The sequence below is a fragment of the Electrophorus electricus genome, chromosome 20 (genome assembly GCF_041902795.1).
Source record: "Electrophorus electricus isolate QZ-2024a chromosome 20, ASM4190279v1, whole genome shotgun sequence".
In the NCBI taxonomy this organism is placed as follows: domain Eukaryota; kingdom Metazoa; phylum Chordata; class Actinopteri; order Gymnotiformes; family Gymnotidae; genus Electrophorus; species Electrophorus electricus.
Window position 1 is genome coordinate 1,131,026 of NC_137516.1, and position 23,154 is coordinate 1,154,179.

The window sequence follows — 23,154 nt, forward strand, 5'->3', positions numbered from 1 at the left end:
ATGTTGCGCCAGGTGGTTCAGTCTCAAGGTTTAAATGGCTCTTACTTTGCACACACTTTGAGCGTGACCTTAGTGTCCAGAACGGTTATGACTGGAGGAAGCTCTATGGTTACTTCAAACTTTGGCAGCACTATGGGGGAGGGGTTTCAAAATATTAAACCCACATCAAACCTTTGCCTTACTTCATTAAAGAATTCTTAAGATGAGCCCCTCAAGACAAGTTAAACATACTGTCCCAAACACTGATCATTAAATCCCAACTGAAAACCGTGCTGCGCCTGACCATATTTCTTGATTTCAAAGTCTTGCGTGATTGGTTCATTCCCCTCATTCCAGGCAGTGATGACATAGAATCCCTCTGCAGCCTCGGGGCTTACGGGATACGACAGATCCAGGAAGCCGCTGGATGTGGACATGTTCAGCCACTGACCAATACGGTTGGAGTTGGGGTCCTACAGACAGCAGCAGCATGCAATGATCCTCAAATATACTATGAGCAAAGAATTTCCATAGCAACCAGGACACAGTTCCAGAATCAGTAAATACATACAGAGTGATGATGCATATTGCACACTTCATACCTGCAGCTCCACTGTTGAGAACTGAGAGAGAGAGAGAGACACACACACACTTCACATCAGTGGCATACACTGCTGCAACAGTCCTTTTATTTTATGGAACAACTTGAAAAACTGCACATTTCACTCCCTTACCATCCCATTGTAGGTGAGGAAGTTGGAATCCAGAGACACTATCCGGATTTTCACTGTAGAGAGAAAGACAGCATCAATACTGCTGACCCTCCAAACACTCAGAAAGAGACCGGTTTAGATCCATGGCTGTCGAGTTCCCCCTGCACCTCCTTTAGGAAACCCCAGTCCAAAACCACCAACAATACCTGTCTGTCCTGGTTTGTACAAGGGTTTGTCTGTTGCAATGATGGTCAGCTGAGCAGGAGGTTTTATGAGGATCTTTGTTGTCCCATTTAGGAATGTAGTTTTCCCTTTTACCTCAAAGACAATGGATGCTTCTGTATCTATGCTTACAGCAGGAACCTGTTTAATGAAGAAAGAAACTAGCAAAGTGAACCCAGAAAACCTCTTCTAATCTGATGTGCAGATACAGAGGGTCTCTGATATTCCTCAATCACCCACATGTGTGCTTGTACAAGCAACTTACACAGAGAACATGTTCAAAAAACAGACCAAAACTACAAAAGGAATGAGAGATGTAAACTGGGATAAAATTGGGACACAAGCCAAGTCAAAAGACCTTTCTAGTAAAGGCTCCATTTTCACATGGGGCTCTGCTTGATTAAAAACCAGTTTCTTTGTGGCTTTAATATGTTGTAGACAGTGAGGGTACGGACCTTAAAGGAAACACACTGGTAGTGGTCTTGGCTTACAACAGTCTGGCTCAGAAGAGTCTTGCTGGTTTGCCCGTGTTCCAGAGTCACATGTAACAATAAGCTTTTTTGGGCGGTGTGGACATGGACACACAGTGTCTCAGTACTGCCCCCTACAGGCTGGGAATTGGCAGTCAACAGGTAAATCCTGAAGGGGAACAGAGATAAAACCAGTTGACATACGGTTGATTAGAAAGACCTAAATCCACACTGCCCATCCATGGAAACCATTAAATAGGCCTCCAATTTTTGTATAGCAACTTGCATAATATCTGTATTATTGTCATCATCCAATTACTCATGAAACCTGGCACAAGTGAAAAATACAGCAAAACTGAGAATTGGGGGGGTTTTTTGTTTTGTTTTTGTGGCATGCATTTTAATCCATCATGTTGGCCCAAAGTAAACAAATAGGCAATCCTATAAATAATACAGACAAATTTAGAGACCTACAGCTTACTTTAAACCAACAAATACTACCACAAATGTAACAAACACAGATATGAGAGAAAGAATAAACACTCATACGTGTCATTAGAGAAAAAGGCAACAGCCCTGTGGAGGAGCAGAAGCACAGTGGCAAACACCACGGAGCGCTGCATCCTGACCGCAACTCCACCACCACCAGACAATCAGACCGCCTGGGAGCTCATGCTATAAATAATAAGCCCCTCCCCTTCACAGGGGAAAAGTCTTTGAGCCCTGCCCTAGCTACTGCGCCACTTATCAAATAACCTATCAGTTCGGTCAAAGTTTGAGTTAATTGGGTTGGAGCATTTAGCGTCACTCTCACAGCCTATCCACGACTGAATTTCTCCTCAATGTTGTCATTCAATGACAAAAAACCCAAATCTACTCAACGAGGTACTGATTAGGCTATCTACTAAACCAAATCTATTTAATGAGGTACTGATGAGGCGATCTCCTAAACCAAATCGGTTTAACGAGCAATGTGCGAGACGGGTGGAGCGCATACTAATATGCACGAAGGCTTCGATGAAACGAGTCGTTTCACCACATGTTGATTTCTGAACTATTTCTGAGTCAAAACAGTAGTATTGTGTTTTTTAAAAATGAATTTGTTTTAGTCAAGGTCTGAAAACATTATCTTTTTTTGTTCTTTTGTTATAAATGTTCTATGTGATAATGTTTGATAGCAGTAGCTCAGTGGTCGAGGTTACTTGTAAATGGAACATTGCTGGTTCACTGCCAAATTGCCTCTGTTGGGCCCCTGAGCAAGGCCCTTAACTCGCCATTGCTCAAGCTGTACTCAGTCATAATTGTAAGTTGCTTTGGATAAAAGTGTCAGCTAAATGTATCTGTTGGCCGTTAGAATTGTTCTTTTTACTCAAACACATACAAAACTAGAGAAAGTGATTATTTTGCAGATTGTTTTGTCAGTTTGTGTGTGTTGTTCTTTTGTTATCCTTTTCAGTTCTTCACTTGTGTTAATAAGAATAACTAGGTAAGGCTCTCTCAGTAAGTGTTTAGAGAATATGGACTAATACAAAGTCGGTTGCTTTGTCATGTCGCTCCTGCGCTGTTACGATTCATTTGTCGAACTTGTTCGGAGTCATGTTTTAATGGTTATGTATTCATACTTAAAAACTCAGAGTAAATTGTTGGCTGATTATAGAAAGGAAATCTTATTCCTTTTTCAACATATTGCATTTCGAACAATTAGTTTGGGCTTTTTAATCCAAGATTGATGTCTAATTACTGTCCATGAGTCCCAGCGGTTCATATTTTAATTTTAAAATGGCCAAATTTTAGCGCTTTAGGACATTTTGTGTTATTCGCATATAAGCTATATCTAATTATTTATATATATATATATATATTATAAATACACACACACACACACACACACTAATATTTCATTGGACCATCTTTAGCTTTGATTACGGCACGCATTCGCTGTGGCATCATTTCCACAAGCTGCTGCAAAGTCACCATATTTATTTCTGTCCAAAGTTGCATTAATTTTTCCCCAAGATCTTGTATTGATGATGGGAGATTTGGAGCATTGCGCCAAGTCATCTTGGAATATGCCCGTGCCATCAGGGAAGAAAAAAAATGCATTGATGGAATAACCTGGTCATTCAGTATATTCGGGTAGTCAGCTGACCTCATTCTTTGGGCCCATAACGTTGATGAACCTAGACCTGACCAACTGCAGCAACCCCAGATCATAGCACTGCCCCCACAGGCTTGTACGGTAGGCACTAGGAGTGATGGGTGCATCACTTCAGCCGCCTCTCTTCTCACCGTGATGCTCCCATCACTCTGGAACAGGGTAAATCTGGACTCATCAGACCACATGACTTTCTTCCATTGCTCCAGGGTCCAATCTTTATGTTCCCTAGCAAACTGAAGCCGTTTTTGCCGGTCAGAATCACGGACAAGTGGTTTTCTTAAGGCTACGCAGCTGTTTAGTCCCAATGCCTTGAGTTCCCTTTGCATTGTGCATGTGGAAATGCTCTTACTTTCACTATTAAACATGTTTTGCTACGATTTGATTTCACCACACGTTTAAGTGATCGCCGATCACGATCATTCGAGATTTTATTCCGACCGCATTCCTTCATCGAAGATGATGTTTCCCCACTGTCCTTCCACTTTTTAACAATGCGTTGGACAGCTCTTAACCCGATTTGCTTAGTTTCAGCAATCTCCTTAGAGGTTTTCTCTGCTTGATGCATGCCATGAATTTGACCCTTCTGAAACAGATTAGCATCTTTTCCACGACCACAGGATGTGTCTTTTGACATGGTTGTTTAACAAATGAGAAGCTACTCACTGCATCAGTTAGGGTTAAATAGCTTGCTGCCAGCTGAAACATACTCACCCATGTAGTAATTATCCAATGGGAGACTCTTACCTATTTGGCCAGGCAGTGTGGGTGTGGGTGGGTGTATTGCACAATTTTGGTAAATATAGAATATGATGTAAGGTGACATGATGTTTTAATATTTGTTGATCTCCTTAATTTTAGTTGTGATGTGGGATAATATGTTTGTATTTTGTGGAGTCACGTTTTGTTCCCGCCATGAGAGTTTCCTGTTTCTATGAAATTGTGATGTAGAATTTTATGGCAGGGTTTAACTAGGTGTGGAAATTGTAGTTTATCACGAATTGTACTGCTGAAGTGGTTTATGCACATATGTGATGGTGTCCACGTTAAATGTCTGTGAAGCCCTTTGTGCTTGAAACTCACAACCAGACTTTCTGCTCATTATATTTAATCTTATGGTTCTTAAATTGTATTAATAAACCTGTAGTTTGTCCTGGCACTGGTGGTGTTGCTTTTTTAAAAGGCCTAAAGTGGTACCTGTTAAATGTATAAATAACCATACATCTCTGTGCTTTGCTCTAAAAACATTTCTGCTTTTGGTAAGTTGTCCTAATGTTGCCTCATTTCGTCCCTCCACAGCCGCTTTCTCTGCCAGTATTTCAGACCACTGTGCACAAGGACTTGCTAGCATTCATAAGCAAGATTCAAAATATGATGCAGTAAGTCTGACGCAGCTATCTACATACATGTCAATATTTCCAAACGTATCTGCAGACCTTTGGAAGGAATTTACCCGCAGTGTTAGTGTAGACCAACAGACCATATGCAAATCATTTCTGAAGTATTTTTAGGCTCCATTTCCACTGCAAGTGTTGGACAGACTGCTCTTAAAGGTACACGTCATTATGGAGCGACGACACACTACGTCAGAGATCTGCGGCGACAGGTTCAGAAGAGACGTCGCAGCGCGTGTATCCAGTGACGTCCTTGTTCTCCACGTGCTGTGTGGGACGTAAGCTGATTCCTTACTGTTTATTCTAGTGAAGAGTACATGTTAAGACATTGGCAAGGTTTGGTTCACTTATTACTGAGAACTGACTGTTGTAAACCCGTTACGGGAGCCTACTGAGTTGCTAATTCTACACTGTTATTATTCTGCACTAATCACGTCACTTCTCACTAGCAATGTTGTAAAGCCATACTAGTGTGGAGTGAAGTGCTAGTTGGGATGTGCGCGATATATATGACGTGTTAGTTGGCGTAGAAGTGTTCAGCTCTACGTCCAGCTCGTTCTAGAACCTCGCATGTAATAATAGAGGAGCACTAGTGCTTCCCCCCTAGAGAGCGCTGTTGGACCACCTCAGTACGGTATATTCATATTGTACAGGAAATGAACTGAATGTATTACTGTAGACGAGTGCCTAGTATTCATAAAGAGGCAATGATTATTGGAATGTTTTTCTGTTCCAGACCATACGTCACTCTTCATTCTCCATACCTCAAATGCACAGCTAGCTGCCTGTAATGTACAAGCCTGAGTCCGTATATTAATGTACCAGTGAAAATGCTGGTGTGTGAATGAGCCTGATGTGTTGCATTGTTCAATATCACCACTAACATTCCAGTGGTCTGACGGACACTTCAAAGGAGGACAAATCACGCCTTAGGACCTGCCTTGCTCTACAGTCCACTTACCTCTATTGAACAGTAAGGAAAGCCTATTTTAGTTTAGTGATTTGTACTCAAAACTAGCAGAGAACACAACATTAATGATAGTACACACACACACACACATGAATCTGAAGAAATATCAGATCAGGTTTGAGAGTTTTAATGACCACAGAACAGACAAAAGGTGAGGTCCGTCCCCCCCCCCCCCCCCATAGGGAACAAGACTCTTGGGAGGAGAATTTGAAAACACAAAGGTGAACAGCTGATAGCAATTCCAGCCCCCTGCTACCACCAGTCTGTGCTGAACATTGGGAATAAGTGAGACCGTCGAGTCTAGGGGATCTGTAGACCAGAGTTGCAAGACAATAGATTGTGAACATGTGATGAACCAGTCTCAGTATAGAGGAGAAACAAACACACAAAGAACAACAAAAGCCTTCTACAGGTGTTGCCAGCCACTACAGCGTTGTCCTAGTTCAACAAGTGCCACAACCACCACCTAAATGTATACATAGAGCAAAGGCCAAACGCACTGCAGAGTCTGTTTGGCTAGTGTTCCCTTCACATTTTACACACCATTGTTGAACAGAAACCAAGCAGAGACAGCAGTGTTGGCAACACATTTTATTTAAGAAAGCAGGATTATTTTGAAAAGAACCAAGAACAGGTTCAGCATCATTTTTGCTGAACAGCATTAGCCTGAGCCCTAGTGCTTGACCATCCCACTGAACTGGGTAGGAAGCAATTGGGGTTTACTGTGATGGTAGTAGGAGTGACCAGGCAAGTCCTGAGTGAAGCTGTAGCTGGTTGAACCACTGGACACACTTGATGGGGAACCAGTGTAGGATAAGTGCACGTCAGAGGATTGCTGGTCCACATTAAAATCCACAGCAGATGCTGGTTGGCTTACACCTGCCTGCATCACAGCATTCTGTCCCCAGCCACTAGAGCAAGTGCCAAGATGCCCTTTGGACAACCCATACATGCTGGATGGGGTCTGACTTGCTGGGTTGTATTGGTTGAAGGTTACAATGTGGGATCCAGTTTGGGGAGGATTTGGGACCCCCTTCTGGGACTGATCAGTGTGCAATGCAGTCTGCTGGCTCAATGTCTGCCCTGTGCTCCCAACCGGACAATGGGGGGGGGACCCATGGGGGCTGCCTTGTTGTGCAGCACCACTGGCAGACTGTTGGCTAGTAAAGACATTCGAACTCACACTGGAGCCTTGCATCTGGGACTGGCCAGTCTGGGATGCAAATTGTTGGCTTGATGTCTGCCATCTACTTGCAACCCGAGAAGGAACAGTCCCATGAGAGCTTCCGTGTGCTTCATCTTTGACTGGCTGTCCGCTAGTTGAGGTCACACAAGAACTCACACTCGAACCCTCCAGCTGGGTCTGGGCAGTCTGTACTGAAGGCTGGTCAGGGCTAGATGGCTGCCATGTGCCTGCACCCATGGAATACAAAAGGTCCATAGTAGGTGCTCGTTTGTGGAGCATGTCTGCCAGACTGCTGGCTAGAGGACTGCCACATGCTTGCACCCTGCACAGGCCCAAGTCCATAATAACTGCTGCTTTTTTGTGTAGCATAACCAGCTCCCTGTTGGCTGGTGGAGCCCAAGCCAGAACTTGCACTCTGGGCTGGCAGAAACGCATAGTAACTGCTTTTTTGTGGAACATCACTGCCAGTCTGCCGTCTCCACGTCTGCCATCTACTCGAAACCCGAGAAGGAACGGCCCCACGTTGTTGCGCATCCTTGACCGGCTGTCGGCCAGTAGTGGTTACACCTGAACTCCCGCTGGCGCTGTGGCTAGCCAAAGAAAAGTGTCTGGATTTCAGCTGTGTGTAGCTTTGAGATTGAGGGAAGGGAACATGAGGAGGTTGGAGCTTCTTCGAAGGATGGTATGTTGGGTGGCCTGAGGATGGGGCCCTGTAGTCTCCCTGATGGGTGGGAGCAGATTGAACAGACACAGCGTGCGTCCTTGAACCAGTATACTGACTCGGGAAACCTTGAGCACTGGATACAGAGTCCAAGCTGCCAGCAGACCCCTGATGCCAGACACCTTGTTGAAAAAGGCTACTGGAAGTCTGGGGGGTGCCAAGGGCACGATTAGCACTCTGCCCCTGAAACTGAGTTTCACCACTACCAGAAGAGTCCTGCAGTTGGGGTTGGGTTACAAGTCTAGGAAGTTGCTGGCCACCTTGGAACACAGACTGGTAATACCCAGCAGAGCCACTTGCAGTCTGAGCACTTGAATCCATTTGACTTCTGGAAGCACTCCTTGACCATCCACCCGGAGTCTGACCGGGTTCCGGGCCTTGCCGAGGAAACACAGAGCTACTTTGCTTGGATGCAACACTGGAAGGAGAGCCCTCCATCTTGGTCAGATAAGGTAGGTAGTCGACTTCTTGGGGCTGAGCCACAGAAGCTGATGTCGCTACACCATACCAGTGTGGTGCAGATCTTTTGTTCCACACTTCAAGGGGATGAACAGAGCAGAGAGATTGCTTAAATTCCTGAACATGGACACAAAGCATCACTAGCTGTAGCTTGATCTGAACACTTTCTTACCACCAAGCCCCTCTGCATCTCTCAGCAGAAATACAACAGGGAGGAGTAACCAAAGCCTACAAGACAAAAGGAAATTTAAACACGAAAATAATCTGCAGTCTTAAACATGCACAAGGTAACACCACACGACTACCTTCTGCGCCACCACATTGTGCCACTAGACAGGGGACACCCCAATACCCAGCTTCATACACCAACCCTTCTCCCTGAGAGAAGCAGACAGACACAAGCTCCCTTCCTGTCTGCATTCCTTTTAAGCCTCTCATTAAAGTTAGCTGATAAGAATCACCAGTTCAAACTCTTTACAGCTGTTACCTAACCAATTAAAGGAACCTACGAGCGAGTAACAAGAGCTAGAAATACTTGGAGATATAGTAAGCATATCAGTAATATTGCTGTAGTCCCAGAGGCTGCATTAATTGTACAGGCCTTAATGTTCATTTCTGGTTTGTTTGTTTCCTTCTCACATGGATGGAATTGAGTTTGGCTGTTTGTTTGTCAAACATTCAAATCCAGCAAATATCCATTTCACACTTTATTTTTGTTTGGAGCCATTGCTATTCCTTTTATACATGTAGTCTTGAAGTTTAGATGTAGGCTGGAGTTGTGAGGAATACAAAAGCATCTTTCAGACTCAATTATGATTAAAATTCTAACATGGAGGTTGATTCTCAAAATGTCCTGACATCCTTTTCAGATAAAATTGTATTTTGCCTTTCCATGAAAATGTATTACACTGACCTTATCAATGTCAAATGAACATGTTTACTCCCTTTAAACAGACACAGCGTGGACGCGTCTCCTCACTTTAAAGAGAGATAAACACGTAGAAGTGCACTGTGTATTTTACAGGACCTGATAGAGATCTGGTGGGGGGGGGGGGGGATGATGTACTGTACAGTTCCGAGTTTGTGGTGGTCCATGCAGAATCCAACAATGTTAGTTGGATATGATGGTGAACATTGTTTTGATATTTAGTTACATTAGAAATCCCACATGAAGTCTAATGCGTCAGTCAGTCATTGTAGTGATGCATGTGAACATGTAGAGTAGCAGCAGGTTTAATTTATTGTATATTCATATATCCTGTGTAGCTGTACCTGTATGATAAATGGCTTTAGTGTCAACTAAACCACTGAGAAGGAGATTAGTAGATGGAACAGGACAGAAGTGGAGGTCCTTGATGCACACCCAAGTGTACCTGGTCACAATATCTGGACTCGTCTTCTTACAAATCCATAGATTTCTGAGCATTAGTATACTTTGTCCCTCAATTCTCTCCTCATGAGAGAGTGAATTCCCTGTGACCCTCCCCACCAATGTTCAATTTATGACTAGTCTTGCTCTGAATGGCAAGTTATGCTGAGCAGTGATCCAGTAACAAGAGCGCTCAGGCAGATGAGGGAACACTGGTGAAGACCACAAAAACCCCCCACCAAGGCATTTGTACACTGCACAAGAGAATTTATTTCAATACAACCGAGTAATTACACAACAGTCACCCAGTAGCATTAGAGCCGATTTACACTTCAGGTAAAGGGACAGATTCTCCTGGTACAATGCAGTACAACATGGCCAACATTAGTGCAGGCAGCAGGGCACGTGGTCTACCGTTCGTTACATGGAGACGTGTATTGTGTAACGGCCACATCACCTACAGGAGAGAAAGGAAAACCGGTTCTTATTCATACTACACAGGCGGACATTCGAATTCAGTTCATATGATCCTTGTCCTTAATTGCATATTGGTCATTTCTATCCAACCCTCTCCCTCATCTTCCATGACGGTTTCGGAAGATAACAGGACTGGTTCTTACTGGGCTGGTAGTAGTCGTAGATCTTCACCACAGCTGGCTTCAGGTTCTGCACTGCTATGTCCTGCTGGATAACCAGAGTGTAGGTCTTGGTCTCTCCCTTCTTCAGCTGGGGAAAAGGGAGACCGATGCAGTCACCATACAAAATGATGGGACAAACACCATGGTAACGGTGGCCTCCGACACACACTGTTCATCTTACAAGCAAGTTGATCTGGCGAAAGCCTGTTCTTACCCCGTTCAGGTAGATGACTACGTTTCTCTCCGTTGGATCCACGCGTTTTACAGTGCCTTTCACCTGTAGACACAGGTTCTTTGTGAGCAGACCAGCTAATGCATGATGGGTATTTTCAGTGAGGTCAAAGTTACCTCTGTAGAGCCAGCTACTGGCATCAGTGACCCCTCAACCAGACTGAAGCCAGACAGCAGCTTGACCTCGATGACCACCATGTCCGTCTCAGTCCTGTTACCGTTATACCTGAAAGGTGAATTAAAGCAAAGTCACAGGGTTACATGGACAGACTTTATACATCCAAAGCCATCCTTTCCTCTTGTGCTCTAGTAGAGCTCACCTGACAGTCACAGTGACCCCCACAGACAGGTTTGGGGCACTGCAGTTTGAGCTTGTGTTGACCGCGATACTGAAGGAGGAGAAGTCATTGGGAGGCGGGATGTTGTAGTGCTGGGTGAACTGGAGGAGAAATACAAGTACCCCAGAGTCATTTTTACACCCAAGAAGCTCTTCAAGCATCTCTACACCAAGGGGCACCAGACTGACCTGCACAAACACACAGCCTTGGCCTGATGCCCTGACGTTGTACACCCCAGTCACTTCCTGCAGCTGGATCTGCTGGTACAGCAGTCTGTTGCTCTGGTTCACCGTGAACTGGGTCTTCGAGCCGAGGGGTGACGTCACAGTCACCGCAATGGTGCCTGTTGTACTGTAGGTGGCAGTGCTGTATTTTGCCAGAGCCTGAAGAGCCACTACAGTGTCCTGGGCAGAGAAAAGGGATTCAAAACAGGAGGCATTTCTTCTAGGGTATGGTTTTACACTGATGTCATCCAACAAACAAGAAGGACTAGAGTATTCGCGTTCATTGGTATCTTGCTCCAACCTACTGTACTGGCTAGGATGCATCCCATGAGGAAATGAAAGCACATTTAGCCAATTACAAGTCAAGTACCTTACACACGTGCTCAGGGCAGCGGTGGCTATGGCGCTCTGGATAAGAGCATCCGCAAGAATTAAAAGGTGGCTGTTGAGGTGTAAACATCTCGAGAAACTGAATCAAGCGAGCCAACTATTAGCAGAGCCAAAGATCATACTCACGCCGGGCTACAAAGTGACAATATTTGAGCTGGCGGTGCGAAGGGGGGGCACTACCTGCGTAGACGCGAAACCGCCAAAGGCGTTCTGCTGCTGGCCCAGCCAGCGGACGATGCTGGCACTGTAGCCCAGCTCAAACTGGGGCAGCAGGGGTCCAGAGAGCACAGCCAAGAGCACGTAGGAGGTCGTCTCCACGTCCAGAGAGTCCGTCACCGTCCCAACACGTCCACTGCCCCAGTGCCGCCCATCCACTGAAGGAGACAGAAAAGCACCGAGCCCACTCGGCCAAGATTCTCCGGTAAATACCAGCCAACCATCACCATAATTGCTCTGTATTTATGGACACATGCAGCCTCCAAAACACGCCAGTTCTCAGCCAGATACCAACATCCAGTGAAGGTCAAATTGGGCAAGTCTGACCTGTCACTACGGCTCGCTGGTTCAGGCGGGAGAGCAGGGTTCCTCTCATCACCTGGTCTCCAGCTAGTGTGAAGGTGTAGGAGAGGAGGGCGATGGCATAGGTGGAGTTCACCTGTGCAGAGATGTTCCTCAGGCAGTCCAAACCCTTGGAAACCATGGGGTCCTACCATGGCAAACACAGTAAGGCATGTTCACACAGACTACTAGAGGGAACCGTTTGAGGAAGGGGAGCACTCACTGTCCTCTGGGTGCCCAACTCCAGTAGAGCAGCTGTGACGTACGCCGAGAGGGTCACCTCATCGTTCACTCCACCCTGGGTAAGAGCGCAAAGTCAGCCAGCCGGCTCACAGGAGTGCTGCACCACACATCTGCTGCACTGCAGAGTCCTGACCTGCATGTCCACATGGATGAGGTTGCCCACTGAGGCAAAACAGCCGTTTAGCTGCTGCTTGTTGCCCAGCCAAGTCTTGGCCTGATCGATGACCGTCTGATCGATAAAGATGTATTGCTTTGCGCTTTCGAAAGACTTCATCACGAACGCAGTGAGCCTGAGTACACAGACACCAGGGAGCTTCTGATTTTTATATTCATTCATTTCAATAAGAGCCATCCATAACACGGCCAGGGGTCTGGTGTCATTTGAGAGCTGTACAGGAACCATCTGGTTTGTGCGAGACTGACCAGGTGTTGCCCGAGTTGTCGGAGGTCCCAAAGGCACTGTACGATCCATCCTCATGCTTGTAGGTCAGCTCTCTCTGGTAGCCTGCATCAGTCATGGGGAGAAACAGGCTGCTCGGCTCATGCTGCCAAAAGGTCCAGAATAAACTGCAGAAAATCAAACCACCCCCCCAGGTATCCTGCACACAGTCTGGGAGCCACTGGTGTGTGCCCTCACCACTCAGCAGGAAGGAGGTGGCTTTGCTCCTGATGGCGGGCGTCAGCTGGCCGCTGCTCTCCAAGTACCCCAGGATGAAGATGTCGGGGGCAAAGAGCAGCATGTTCTGTTCACCGCAGCCGTACGGCATGGCCAGCAGGTTGTCCAGGTTCTGCAGCGCATGGCCCATCAGATCTCCTGCAGAGAGAGTCACCAGAATTGTGCGTGTCCATACGCAAGACCTTGTTCAATTCCAAATGAATGGGTGTGTAGCTGCAAGTGTCCTCACCCAGCACAGAGACAAAGGCAGTGGGGGAACCCTGCACAATCACTTTAGGCAACTTCAGTGTAACATTTCTCTCCACAACACCTAGAGGATGGGAAAAGGGCCATCAGAGAGACATCATCTCACTCACCAACCCAAGTGAGAACATTGTTGGACTACAGACCTGCAGGACAGAGGAGCTCATTGTAAGCGTTGGATTGTTTGGTGCCCTCTGCCTGTCAGAGGAAGAAGTAGTATGCAGTCAGAACCACCAGAACAAAACCCTTTAGTCTGCTCAGTATCCTTCTGTCAAGTTAACAGTGAACAACCCCACCCATCACAGTACAGACTACCTGGAACCACACAAAAAAAAGGGGGGTTTGGTGTGCAAGATATATACACACACACACCCATCCGACTGAGGAGAATAGCCACCCAACCAAGTTTGGTATTCATATCGTTCCAGCAGTGTTCAAATGCTCAGAAGCGTACAGCTACTGGCAGACTCCAGTAAGGGGAGTTGTGGTTACTGGGGCTCTTCAGGGTGGAGGAGACCCCAATGGAACTCACCTCCACCAGCAGGGTCTGAACCACCGTGTCCATACGTCCTTTCTCCGGCACACCGGTCACCCGATTCCCACACAGTGCAGATGTCTGTACTGCTTCTGCAGTCACTGTGAAGACCACCTCACCTACAATACACCCCCCCAAATTGGGCATTGGAAACGTCAAGCTACTTAATGAAATGCATAATTGTACATCCAGAAAGAGCAGTAACGCTACTCAACACATTTTTGCAAGTTGGAATGTGCCTTCTGAGAAGGCTGCAATAGTGGAACACAAATGAAGAGCATTACTGCTAGACAGCTGTTGCCGCCAACCTCAGCAATTCCACATTCCAATCCGCTTCTTAAATATGTGGATAAAAATACATGTCCAGTCTTCCAATTTCAGCTGACGTCAGACTTACCCAACACGGAGGGCGTGACGACCCACGTGAAGGTCCAGCCGTCGTCAGCACAGAGGCAGTGTGTGTAAATGCAGCTCTTGCAGGGTTGGACTGAGAACTGATTTGAGGATGCCAGCATCACTTGTACCTTTAAACACACATGCAGTGCGTCAGAGCCCAGCACTGTACAACTGCCCCTGCATTCCATGTGGCTCACAGGTACTTCCAGCACAAAACCTCCACACACGAGCCATAAGTGGGGACTCACTGCTCAGTGAACAGTCAAGTAGGAATTACCGTGGGGATAATCAGCTCCTCTGTCCCATAGGGGGATGGAGACACTGGGACCACTTACCATGATGCAGGAGGGGAGGTAGTTGAAGACTGTGGCCTTGAGCGTGAACACCTCTCCACGGACGATGGAGTAGGGCAGGGTCAGGCTCACGAAGAAAGGCTGGAAGGCCGTGAGGTCGACTTTTGGGGCCACGCCAAACCCGACCGGAGATGTACAAAATGCGCCTCCCTCCCACGTGGTGATGGTGTCTGGGACGGTCTCGTTGACCCTAGTAAACCCAGACGTCCTGGTGAGGAGAAGGAAAACTGGTCAGACGAGGCCACTGCATTTGGTGGCAACAGGTTTGAGCCACAGCCCAGGTGTACCCACCCCACATAAACAAGGTCCCAGATCCAAGTCTCTGGGAAGTATCTGCGGACCGTGGCGGCTGGTGGGTTTTGGTCTGAGGGAGTCTCACCAGAGCCTACAGGAAGTTCTTTGGCAAAGGCTACGTTTTCAACTGTTGAGAGAATATTTCTTCAATATCGGATACAATATGCATTTCTTCACTCAAAAGGACTTCATGCCACTTACAGCCAAATTGCCACAAAGTCCTGCAGTCAAAGGGCTTTCTTAGGTCAACATTGGTAATGGTCTTGATTCCAGCATCCTGAGAAAAGGGAACAGTGTTTCAAACAACAGCATATATCAACTACAAACCCTGGGTGCCAAAACTATTTCTTACTTTGAAGACATGGTACACATCAACGTTCCCATTGTATGGACCAGGGAAGGCGAGTCTTGCATTTAATAGAGGCTTTGGCAGGCGAGGTGGCATCTCAGAGCAAGGGTAGAAGTCTTCAGTGCCATCTGGGTATCCAGACAACTTGTAGACAGGGAGCAGCTTAAAGACCTAGGATGACATGAGATGCGAGAGTCAGCCATAGGACTCGATGAGCGTTTAACAGCTGCACAACTGTGCAAAATATGAGCCGAGCAAGAGAAAGCATTTGATCCAAGTATTGGTGGGCTGCTGCTGAATTGGAGTTCAACCCTGATCAGGTTAATGCGGGTTCTGGAGAACATCTGCACAAGTGTTGGATCAGAGCTCTGCAGGTGGGTGGCTCAGCTGGAACAGACCTGAGCACCCTGGAGCTTTAGGGCTTCGGTATGAACGTACAGATTCAACGCTGAGCTCCTTGTCCGGGCTGAGCAGCAACAGGCTCCGATCGATGGCCCTCACGGAGCACAGCGAGCCTGGGCGAGCCTTCAGCATCAACTCCACAGAACTCCCGGGCAGCTCCACAGGAGAAGAGAAATTCAGAGACACCTGGGAGACCATGAGAGACTAGTGAGAACCTCAAGCTACACTGTAAATGGATACAGCTTCTTATGAAGTGGAGACCAGCCACGGCAACATTTTACTTCACAAGACCACTAGAACATTGTGACATTCTGACCTCGTTAGCCAGACACAGCTCAACGGGGAAGTCCATGCTGTCGGCTACCACCTCCCCTCTCGGGAGCATGGCGTACACCACTACCTGGACGAGCGGAGACAGAGCACGCACATCCTGGAGGGGCACCACCACTCCTCCTCGGTTCTCTGTTACACACACACAGGACAGTTAGAACACAGCACCTAGAGCAGAAAGGGCATCAGTCCTGGAGCTTCAGAGCCCTCCAGAGTTTCCCAGGCCCAACTTGAGCCCTTTTGTTTCGTCATCTTTCAAATCAAAACGGAAGAATCAGGTGTGCACATCCAACAGTTACAATTGAGCTCTACATCCATTTCAACAGGATGAGGCCGTGTTGTGGCTACAGTGCAAGTGTGCATGGACCTCTCTCTGGTTGTACAGCCACAGAGATGCTTCCTGTCTGCACCATCCTGCCCCGGGACATCACCTGCACACCCAACGGAGATTGTGTTCACAAACGCCTTCCAAAACAGCATGTCCAACAGGACAAGAAATTGGGGGGGCGGGAGTCCAAGTTAAAATCAGATTTCTGGAGACCAATATGCTGCAAGTTTGCAAATGGTGACCTGACAGTAGATCGTACCATGTAGAAGAAATCTAGGGAGAGTTGGGTTGGTTCCAGTGCATTGCCCTGTATGATGTACTGAACCAGTGCTGTAGCATGTCCATTACACCTGAACACCTCCAGCGGGCGCTGCAGTGCCAGGAAACTTCTGCTTTGGGAGTAGAAGGGCTGAACCAACAGGTAAGCAAAGAGGTAGTTTGGTGTTCTCATGTTGGCCATATTTCCAAGTGGTTTCTTTTCCTCAAGATATTGGGCCTATTATGAGGAGAAAGAAAAGGGACACATTTAGAAGGGTCAGACAAGGCAAGACATTGATTATGCTTGTAACACTTACAAGAACCCTTTCCAACAAAAGGCGGACTTCACAGACCTCAAGAGAGACGGATTGTGAACCCCATGAACGCGTGTCTAAGGAGAAGGGGGCGACACCGTTGCCATCGGTAACCAACTTCCAGCTTGCGTTTTTGTTCCCAGCATAATTCACAACCAGATACACCGATTCATTCTTCATAGGAGCGGAGTCTGGACCAGTGGCTTTAATCTAAGACGGATTTAAAAAACACCCCCCACCAAACCAACCGTCTGAAACTTGTGCTACATGTTGACCCCTAAACAGCACACAGTTCACGCCAGGTATTGCAAACCATTAAAAAAAAGGACCAGTAATTACCTTTCCTTTGTAGGTCAACCCAAGCCTGAACGTGTCCGGAGCGTCCACAAAGGTGAGAGTGACGATGTCACTTGTAACAGTAGAGCTTCCAGACCCCGACAGGACCACTCCTGTGGTTGAAACACACACCTCTTTCAAACAAATGTCTGCATTCACTTGGACCATTTTGCAAGTAAAGAAAACCTTTTCAAATATTCAGTCACTTATTTTTAAAGCCATTAAGGGGTCAGAGAGTGGGAAAACCTCACCTGTCCCATATTCCTCCAGTTCAGCATCAACATTAATAATGTCTTCATATCGTGTATCATTCAGTGCAAAGTCACTCAGGTCAACGATGTAGGACCCGCAGCCTGTCCTGTCAGTCTAGAGTAAATATGGACCAGACAGAGTTCAGAAACACTGTAGAACAATTACTGCCCAAGAAAATACCCAAACAGATCGTTCAGGTACCTTTTCCCTCATATGAAATTTCGCCAATGATTCTTCACATTATACCTAGAAGTCTCAGCTTCTGTACTAAACCCATTTTAACACATGGCCACCTCCATGGGGCATAAACTGCTTCACTTGAGGACTACAAAGCAATCTGAGGAAGTCTCAATACTTATGAAGGGAGCTTTCCTTTCTTTTGTACGATTTGCTACTTTTTGGTGGCAAAAGTCTCTTTAAAAACAATGAAGGTTAAATGACTAGACGTTTCTTAGAAGCTTCTCAATACCATCTGCAGGAACAGGTGACCAAGTGGACCAACCTTCATGGTAAAAGTTCTACAGATGTCTGGGAGCTGTGCAGGGCCTGGCGCAAACCACCAGTATCCGTAACTTCTGCGGCAGACCACGGCAGTCGCAGACCCCATCACTGGTTTCCCATAAGTATACCTACAGCCAGGGTGGAGGTTGTGGAGTAAGGAATACATAATGTTGCGCCAGGTGGTTCAGTCTCAAGGTTTAAATGGCTCTTACTTTGCACACACTTTGAGCGTGACCTTAGTGTCCAGAACGGTTATGACCGGAGGAAGCTCTATGGTTACTTCAAACTTTGGCAGCACTATGGGGGAGGGGTTTCAAAATATTAAACCCACATCAAACCTTTGCCTTACTTCATTAAAGAATTCTTAAGATGAGCCCCTCAAGACAAGTTAAACATACTGTCCCAAACACTGATCATTAAATCCCAACTGAAAACCGTGCTGCGCCTGACCATATTTCTTGATTTCAAAGTCTTGCGTGATTGGTTCATTCCCCTCATTCCAGGCAGTGATGACATAGAATCCCTCTGCAGCCTCGGGGCTTACGGGATACGACAGATCCAGGAAGCCGCTGGATGTGGACATGTTCAGCCACTGACCAATACGGTTGGAGTTGGGGTCCTACAGACAGCAGCAGCATGCAATGATCCTCAAATATACTATGAGCAAAGAATTTCCATAGCAACCAGGACACAGTTCCAGAATCAGTAAATACATACAGAGTGATGATGCATATTGCACACTTCATACCTGCAGCTCCACTGTTGAGAACTGAGAGAGAGAGAGAGACACACACACACTTCACATCAGTGGCATACACTGCTGCAACAGTCCTTTTATTTTATGGAACAACTTGAAAAACTGCACATTTCACTCCCTTACCATCCCATTGTAGGTGAGGAAGTTGGAATCCAGAGACACTATCCGGATTTTCACTGTAGAGAGAAAGACAGCATCAATACTGCTGACCCTCCAAACACTCAGAAAGAGACCGGTTTAGATCCATGGCTGTCGAGTTCCCCCTGCACCTCCTTTAGGAAACCCCAGTCCAAAACCACCAACAATACCTGTCTGTCCTGGTTTGTACAAGGGTTTGTCTGTTGCAATGATGGTCAGCTGAGCAGGAGGTTTTATGAGGATCTTTGTTGTCCCATTTAGGAATGTAGTTTTCCCTTTTACCTCAAAGACAATGGATGCTTCTGTATCTATGCTTACAGCAGGAACCTGTTTAATGAAGAAAGAAACTAGCAAAGTGAACCCAGAAAACCTCTTCTAATCTGATGTGCAGATACAGAGGGTCTCTGATATTCCTCAATCACCCACATGTGTGCTTGTACAAGCAACTTACACAGAGAACATGTTCAAAAAACAGACCAAAACTACAAAAGGAATGAGAGATGTAAACTGGGATAAAATTGGGACACAAGCCAAGTCAAAAGACCTTTCTAGTAAAGGCTCCATTTTCACATGGGGCTCTGCTTGATAAAAACCAGTTTCTTTGTGGCTTTAATATGTTGTAGACAGTGAGGGTACGGACCTTAAAGGAAACACACTGGTAGTGGTCTTGGCTTACAACAGTCTGGCTCAGAAGAGTCTTGCTGGTTTGCCCGTGTTCCAGAGTCACATGTAACAATAAGCTTTTTTGGGCGGTGTGGACATGGACACACAGTGTCTCAGTACTGCCCCCTACAGGCTGGGAATTGGCAGTCAACAGGTAAATCCTGAAGGGGAACAGAGATAAAACCAGTTGACATACGGTTGATTAGAAAGACCTAAATCCACACTGCCCGTCCATGGAAACCATTAAATAGGCCTCCAATTTTTGTATAGCAACTTGCATAATATCTGTATTATTGTCATCATCCAATTACTCATGAAACCTGGCACAAGTGAAAAATACAGCAAAACTGAGAATTGGGGGGGGTTTTTGTTTTGTTTTTGTGGCATGCATTTTAATCCATCATGTTGGCCCAAAGTAAACAAATAGGCAATCCTATAAATAATACAGACAAATTTAGAGACCTACAGCTTACTTTAAACCAACAAATACTACCACAAATGTAACAAACACAGATATGAGAGAAAGAATAAACACTCATACGTGTCATTAGAGAAAAAGGCAACAGCCCTGTGGAGGAGCAGAAGCACAGTGGCAAACACCACAGAGAGCTGCATCCTGACCGCAACTCCACCACCACCAGACAATCAGACCGCCTGGGAGCTCATGCTATAAATAATAAGCCCCTCCCCTTCACGGGGGAAAAGTCTTTGAGCCCTGCCCTAGCTACTGCGCCACTTATCAAATAACCTATCAGTTCGGTCAAAGTTTGAGTTAATTGGGTTGGAGCATTTAGCGTCACTCTCACAGCCTATCCACGACTGAATTTCTCCTCAATGTTGTCATTCAATGACAAAAAACCCAAATCTACTCAACGAGGTACTGATTAGGCTATCTACTAAACCAAATCTATTTAATGAGGTACTGATGAGGCGATCTCCTAAACCAAATCGGTTTAACGAGCAATGTGCGAGACGGGTGGAGCGCATACTAATATGCACGAAGGCTTCGATGAAACGAGTCGTTTCACCACATGTTGATTTCTGAACTATTTCTGAGTCAAAACAGTAGTATTGTGTTTTTTAAAAATGAATGAATTTGTTTTAGTCAAGGTCTGAAAACATTATCTTTTTTTGTTCTTTTGTTATAAATGTTCTATGTGATAATGTTTGATAGCAGTAGCTCAGTGGTCGAGGTTACTTGTAAATGGAACATTGCTGGTTCACTGCCAAATTGCCTCTGTTGGGCCCCTGAGCAAGGCCCTTAACTCGCCATTGCTCAAGCTGTACTCAGTCATAATTGTAAGTTGCTTTGGATAAAAGTGTCAGCTAAATGTATCTGTTGGCCGTTAGAATTGTTCTTTTTACTCAAACACATACAAAACTAGAGAAAGTGATTATTTTGCAGATTGTTTTGTCAGTTTGTGTGTGTTGTTCTTTTGTTATCCTTTTCAGTTCTTCACTTGTGTTAATAAGAATAACTAGGTAAGGCTCTCTCAGTAAGTGTTTAGAGAATATGGACTAATACAAAGTCGGTTGCTTTGTCATGTCGCTCCTGCGCTGTTACGATTCATTTGTCGAACTTGTTCGGAGTCATGTTTTAATGGTTATGTATTCATACTTAAAAACTCAGAGTAAATTGTTGGCTGATTATAGAAAGGAACTCTTATTCCTTTTTCAACATATTGCATTTCGAACAATTAGTTTGGGCTTTTTAATCCAAGATTGATGTCTAATTACTGTCCATGAGTCCCAGCGGTTCATATTTTAATTTTAAAATGGCCAAATTTTAGCGCTTTAGGACATTTTGTGTTATTCGCATATAAGCTATATCGAATTATTTATATATATATTATAAATACACACACACACACACACACACTAATATTTCATTGGACCATCTTTAGCTTTGATTACGGCACGCATTCGCTGTGGCATCATTTCCACAAGCTGCTGCAAAGTCACAATATTTATTTCTGTCCAAAGTTGCATTAATTTTTCCCCAAGATCTTGTATTGATGATGGGAGATTTGGAGCATTGCGCCAAGTCATCTTGGAATATGCCCGTGCCATCAGGGAAGAAAAAAAATGCATTGATGGAATAACCTGGTCATTCAGTATATTCGGGTAGTCAGCTGACCTCATTCTTTGGGCCCATAACGTTGCTGAACCTAGACCTGACCAACTGCAGCAACCCCAGATCATAGCACTGCCCCCACAGGCTTGTACGGTAGGCACTAGGAGTGATGGGTGCATCACTTCAGCCGCCTCTCTTCTCACCGTGATGCTCCCATCACTCTGGAACAGGGTAAATCTGGACTCATCAGACCACATGACTTTCTTCCATTGCTCCAGGGTCCAATCTTTATGTTCCCTAGCAAACTGAAGCCGTTTTTGCCGGTCAGAATCACGGACAAGTGGTTTTCTTAAGGCTACGCAGCTGTTTAGTCCCAATGCCTTGAGTTCCCTTTGCATTGTGCATGTGGAAATGCTCTTACTTTCACTATTAAACATGTTGTTTTGCTACGATTTGATTTCACCACACATTTAAGTGATCGCCGATCACGATCATTCGAGATTTTATTTCGACCGCATTCCTTCCTCGAAGATGATGTTTCCCCACTGTCCTTCCACTTTTTAACAATGCGTTGGACAGCTCTTAACCCGATTTGCTTAGTTTCAGCAATCTCCTTAGAGGTTTTCTCTGCTTGATGCATGCCATGAATTTGACCCTTCTGAAACAGATTAGCATCTTTTCCACGACCACAGGATGTGTCTTTTGACATGGTTGTTTAACAAATGAGAAGCTACTCACTGCATCAGTTAGGGTTAAATAGCTTGCTGCCAGCTGAAACATACTCACCCATGTAGTAATTATCCAATGGGAGACTCTTACCTATTTGGCCAGGCAGTGTGGGTGTGGGTGGGTGTATTGCACAATTTTGGTAAATATAGAATATGATGTAAGGTGACATGATGTTTTAATATTTGTTGATCTCCTTAATTTTAGTTGTGATGTGTGATAATATGTTTGTATTTTGTGGAGTCACGTTTTGTTCCCGCCATGAGAGTTTCCTGTTTCTATGAAATTGTGATGTAGAATTTTATGGCAGGGTTTAACTAGGTGTGGAAATTGTAGTTTATCACGAATTGTACTGCTGAAGTGGTTTATGCACATATGTGATGGTGTCCACGTTAAATGTCTGTGAAGCCCTTTGTGCTTGAAACTCACAACCAGACTTTCTGCTCATTATATTTAATCTTATGGTTCTTAAATTGTATTAATAAACCTGTAGTTTGTCCTGGCACTGGTGGTGTTGCTTTTTTAAAAGGCCTAAAGTGGTACCTGTTAAATGTATAAATAACCATACATCTCTGTGCTTTGCTCTAAAAACATTTCTGCTTTTGGTAAGTTGTCCTAATGTTGCCTCATTTCGTCCCTCCACAGCCGCTTTCTCTGCCAGTATTTCAGACCACTGTGCACAAGGACTTGCTAGCATTCATAAGCAAGATTCAAAATATGATGCAGTAAGTCTGACGCAGCTATCTACATACATGTCAATATTTCCAAACGTATCTGCAGACCTTTGGAAGGAATTTACCCGCAGTGTTAGTGTAGACCAACAGACCATATGCAAATCATTTCTGAAGTATTTTTAGGCTCCATTTCCACTGCAAGTGTTGGACAGACTGCTCTTAAAGGTACACGTCATTATGGAGCGACGACACACTACGTCAGAGATCTGCGGCGACAGGTTCAGAAGAGACGTCG

At 45.4% G+C, this 23,154-nt stretch overlaps 5 protein-coding genes across 5 annotated transcripts; all 5 read right to left on the minus strand.

Annotated features, from left to right (window-relative positions):
* Window positions 1-41: 41 nt before the first annotated feature.
* LOC145652695 (alpha-2-macroglobulin-like) lies at window positions 42-2,007 on the minus strand. The gene is made up of 7 exons (XM_081703817.1): window positions 1,934-2,007; window positions 1,370-1,553; window positions 899-1,055; window positions 714-766; window positions 582-602; window positions 284-452; window positions 42-130 (listed from the first exon to the last, which is right to left on the minus strand). The coding sequence occupies exons 1-7, from the start codon at window positions 2,005-2,007 to the stop codon at window positions 42-44; spliced, it is 747 nt and encodes a 248-aa protein (XP_081559943.1).
* Window positions 2,008-6,369: 4,362 nt separating this feature from the next.
* On the minus strand, window positions 6,370-8,657 carry LOC145652656 (uncharacterized). The gene is made up of 3 exons (XM_081703630.1): window positions 8,575-8,657; window positions 8,442-8,497; window positions 6,370-8,346 (listed from the first exon to the last, which is right to left on the minus strand). The coding sequence occupies exons 1-3, from the start codon at window positions 8,589-8,591 to the stop codon at window positions 7,298-7,300; spliced, it is 1,122 nt and encodes a 373-aa protein (XP_081559756.1). The 5' UTR covers window positions 8,592-8,657; the 3' UTR covers window positions 6,370-7,297.
* Window positions 8,658-9,897: 1,240 nt separating this feature from the next.
* On the minus strand, window positions 9,898-14,516 carry LOC145652610 (alpha-2-macroglobulin-like protein 1). The gene is made up of 17 exons (XM_081703523.1): window positions 14,446-14,516; window positions 14,112-14,238; window positions 13,712-13,833; window positions 13,326-13,377; window positions 13,166-13,246; window positions 12,898-13,074; window positions 12,684-12,765; window positions 12,394-12,550; window positions 12,241-12,315; window positions 12,003-12,165; window positions 11,640-11,833; window positions 11,034-11,249; window positions 10,828-10,946; window positions 10,625-10,733; window positions 10,491-10,553; window positions 10,259-10,364; window positions 9,898-10,095 (listed from the first exon to the last, which is right to left on the minus strand). Exons 1-17 carry the CDS (start codon window positions 14,446-14,448, stop codon window positions 10,049-10,051), a joined length of 1,893 nt encoding a protein of 630 aa, XP_081559649.1. The 5' UTR covers window positions 14,449-14,516; the 3' UTR covers window positions 9,898-10,048.
* Window positions 14,517-15,076: 560 nt separating this feature from the next.
* LOC145652696 (alpha-2-macroglobulin-like protein 1) lies at window positions 15,077-16,090 on the minus strand. The gene is made up of 4 exons (XM_081703818.1): window positions 16,069-16,090; window positions 15,825-15,970; window positions 15,545-15,694; window positions 15,077-15,277 (listed from the first exon to the last, which is right to left on the minus strand). Exons 1-4 carry the CDS (start codon window positions 16,088-16,090, stop codon window positions 15,077-15,079), a joined length of 519 nt encoding a protein of 172 aa, XP_081559944.1.
* A 92-nt stretch (window positions 16,091-16,182) lies between these two features.
* LOC145652697 (alpha-1-macroglobulin-like) lies at window positions 16,183-20,000 on the minus strand. The gene is made up of 12 exons (XM_081703819.1): window positions 19,927-20,000; window positions 19,363-19,546; window positions 18,893-19,049; window positions 18,708-18,760; window positions 18,576-18,596; window positions 18,278-18,446; window positions 18,040-18,124; window positions 17,829-17,955; window positions 17,326-17,440; window positions 17,078-17,187; window positions 16,426-16,662; window positions 16,183-16,269 (listed from the first exon to the last, which is right to left on the minus strand). The coding sequence occupies exons 1-12, from the start codon at window positions 19,998-20,000 to the stop codon at window positions 16,183-16,185; spliced, it is 1,419 nt and encodes a 472-aa protein (XP_081559945.1).
* Window positions 20,001-23,154: the final 3,154 nt, after the last annotated feature.

Excerpts from the sequence above, each read along its gene's own strand:
- LOC145652697 (XM_081703819.1), bottom strand. The coding sequence starts at position 20,000 with ATGCAGCTCTCTGTGGTGTTTGCCACTGTGCTTCTGCTCCTCCACAGG. Across the intron at positions 19,547-19,926 it reads GCCTTTTTCTCTAATGACAC|GATTTACCTGTTGACTGCCA; the intron begins GTATGAGTGTTT and ends GTTCCCCTTCAG. Across the intron at positions 17,441-17,828 it reads GTAGAACTTTTACCATGAAG|ACTGACAGGACAGGCTGCGG; the intron begins GTTGGTCCACTT and ends TATTTACTCTAG.
- LOC145652695 (XM_081703817.1), bottom strand. The coding sequence starts at position 2,007 with ATGCAGCGCTCCGTGGTGTTTGCCACTGTGCTTCTGCTCCTCCACAGG. Across the intron at positions 603-713 it reads TCCTCACCTACAATGGGATG|TTCTCAACAGTGGAGCTGCA; the intron begins GTAAGGGAGTGA and ends TCTCTCTCTCAG. Across the intron at positions 131-283 it reads CTTTGAAATCAAGAAATATG|TGCTGCCAAAGTTTGAAGTA; the intron begins GTCAGGCGCAGC and ends CCTCCCCCATAG.
- LOC145652696 (XM_081703818.1), bottom strand. The coding sequence starts at position 16,090 with ATGACGAAACAAAAGGGCTCAA. Across the intron at positions 15,971-16,068 it reads GACGAAACAAAAGGGCTCAA|AGAACCGAGGAGGAGTGGTG; the intron begins GTTGGGCCTGGG and ends TGTGTGTAACAG. Across the intron at positions 15,278-15,544 it reads AGGAGCTCAGCGTTGAATCT|GTCTTTAAGCTGCTCCCTGT; the intron begins GTACGTTCATAC and ends ATGTCATCCTAG.
- LOC145652656 (XM_081703630.1), bottom strand. Across the intron at positions 8,347-8,441 it reads AGATGCAGAGGGGCTTGGTG|TGTGGAACAAAAGATCTGCA; the intron begins GTAAGAAAGTGT and ends ATCCCCTTGAAG.
- LOC145652610 (XM_081703523.1), bottom strand. Across the intron at positions 11,834-12,002 it reads CCAGCGAGCCGTAGTGACAG|TGGATGGGCGGCACTGGGGC; the intron begins GTCAGACTTGCC and ends TGTCTCCTTCAG. Across the intron at positions 10,947-11,033 it reads AAGGCTGTGTGTTTGTGCAG|TTCACCCAGCACTACAACAT; the intron begins GTCAGTCTGGTG and ends TTTCTCCTCCAG.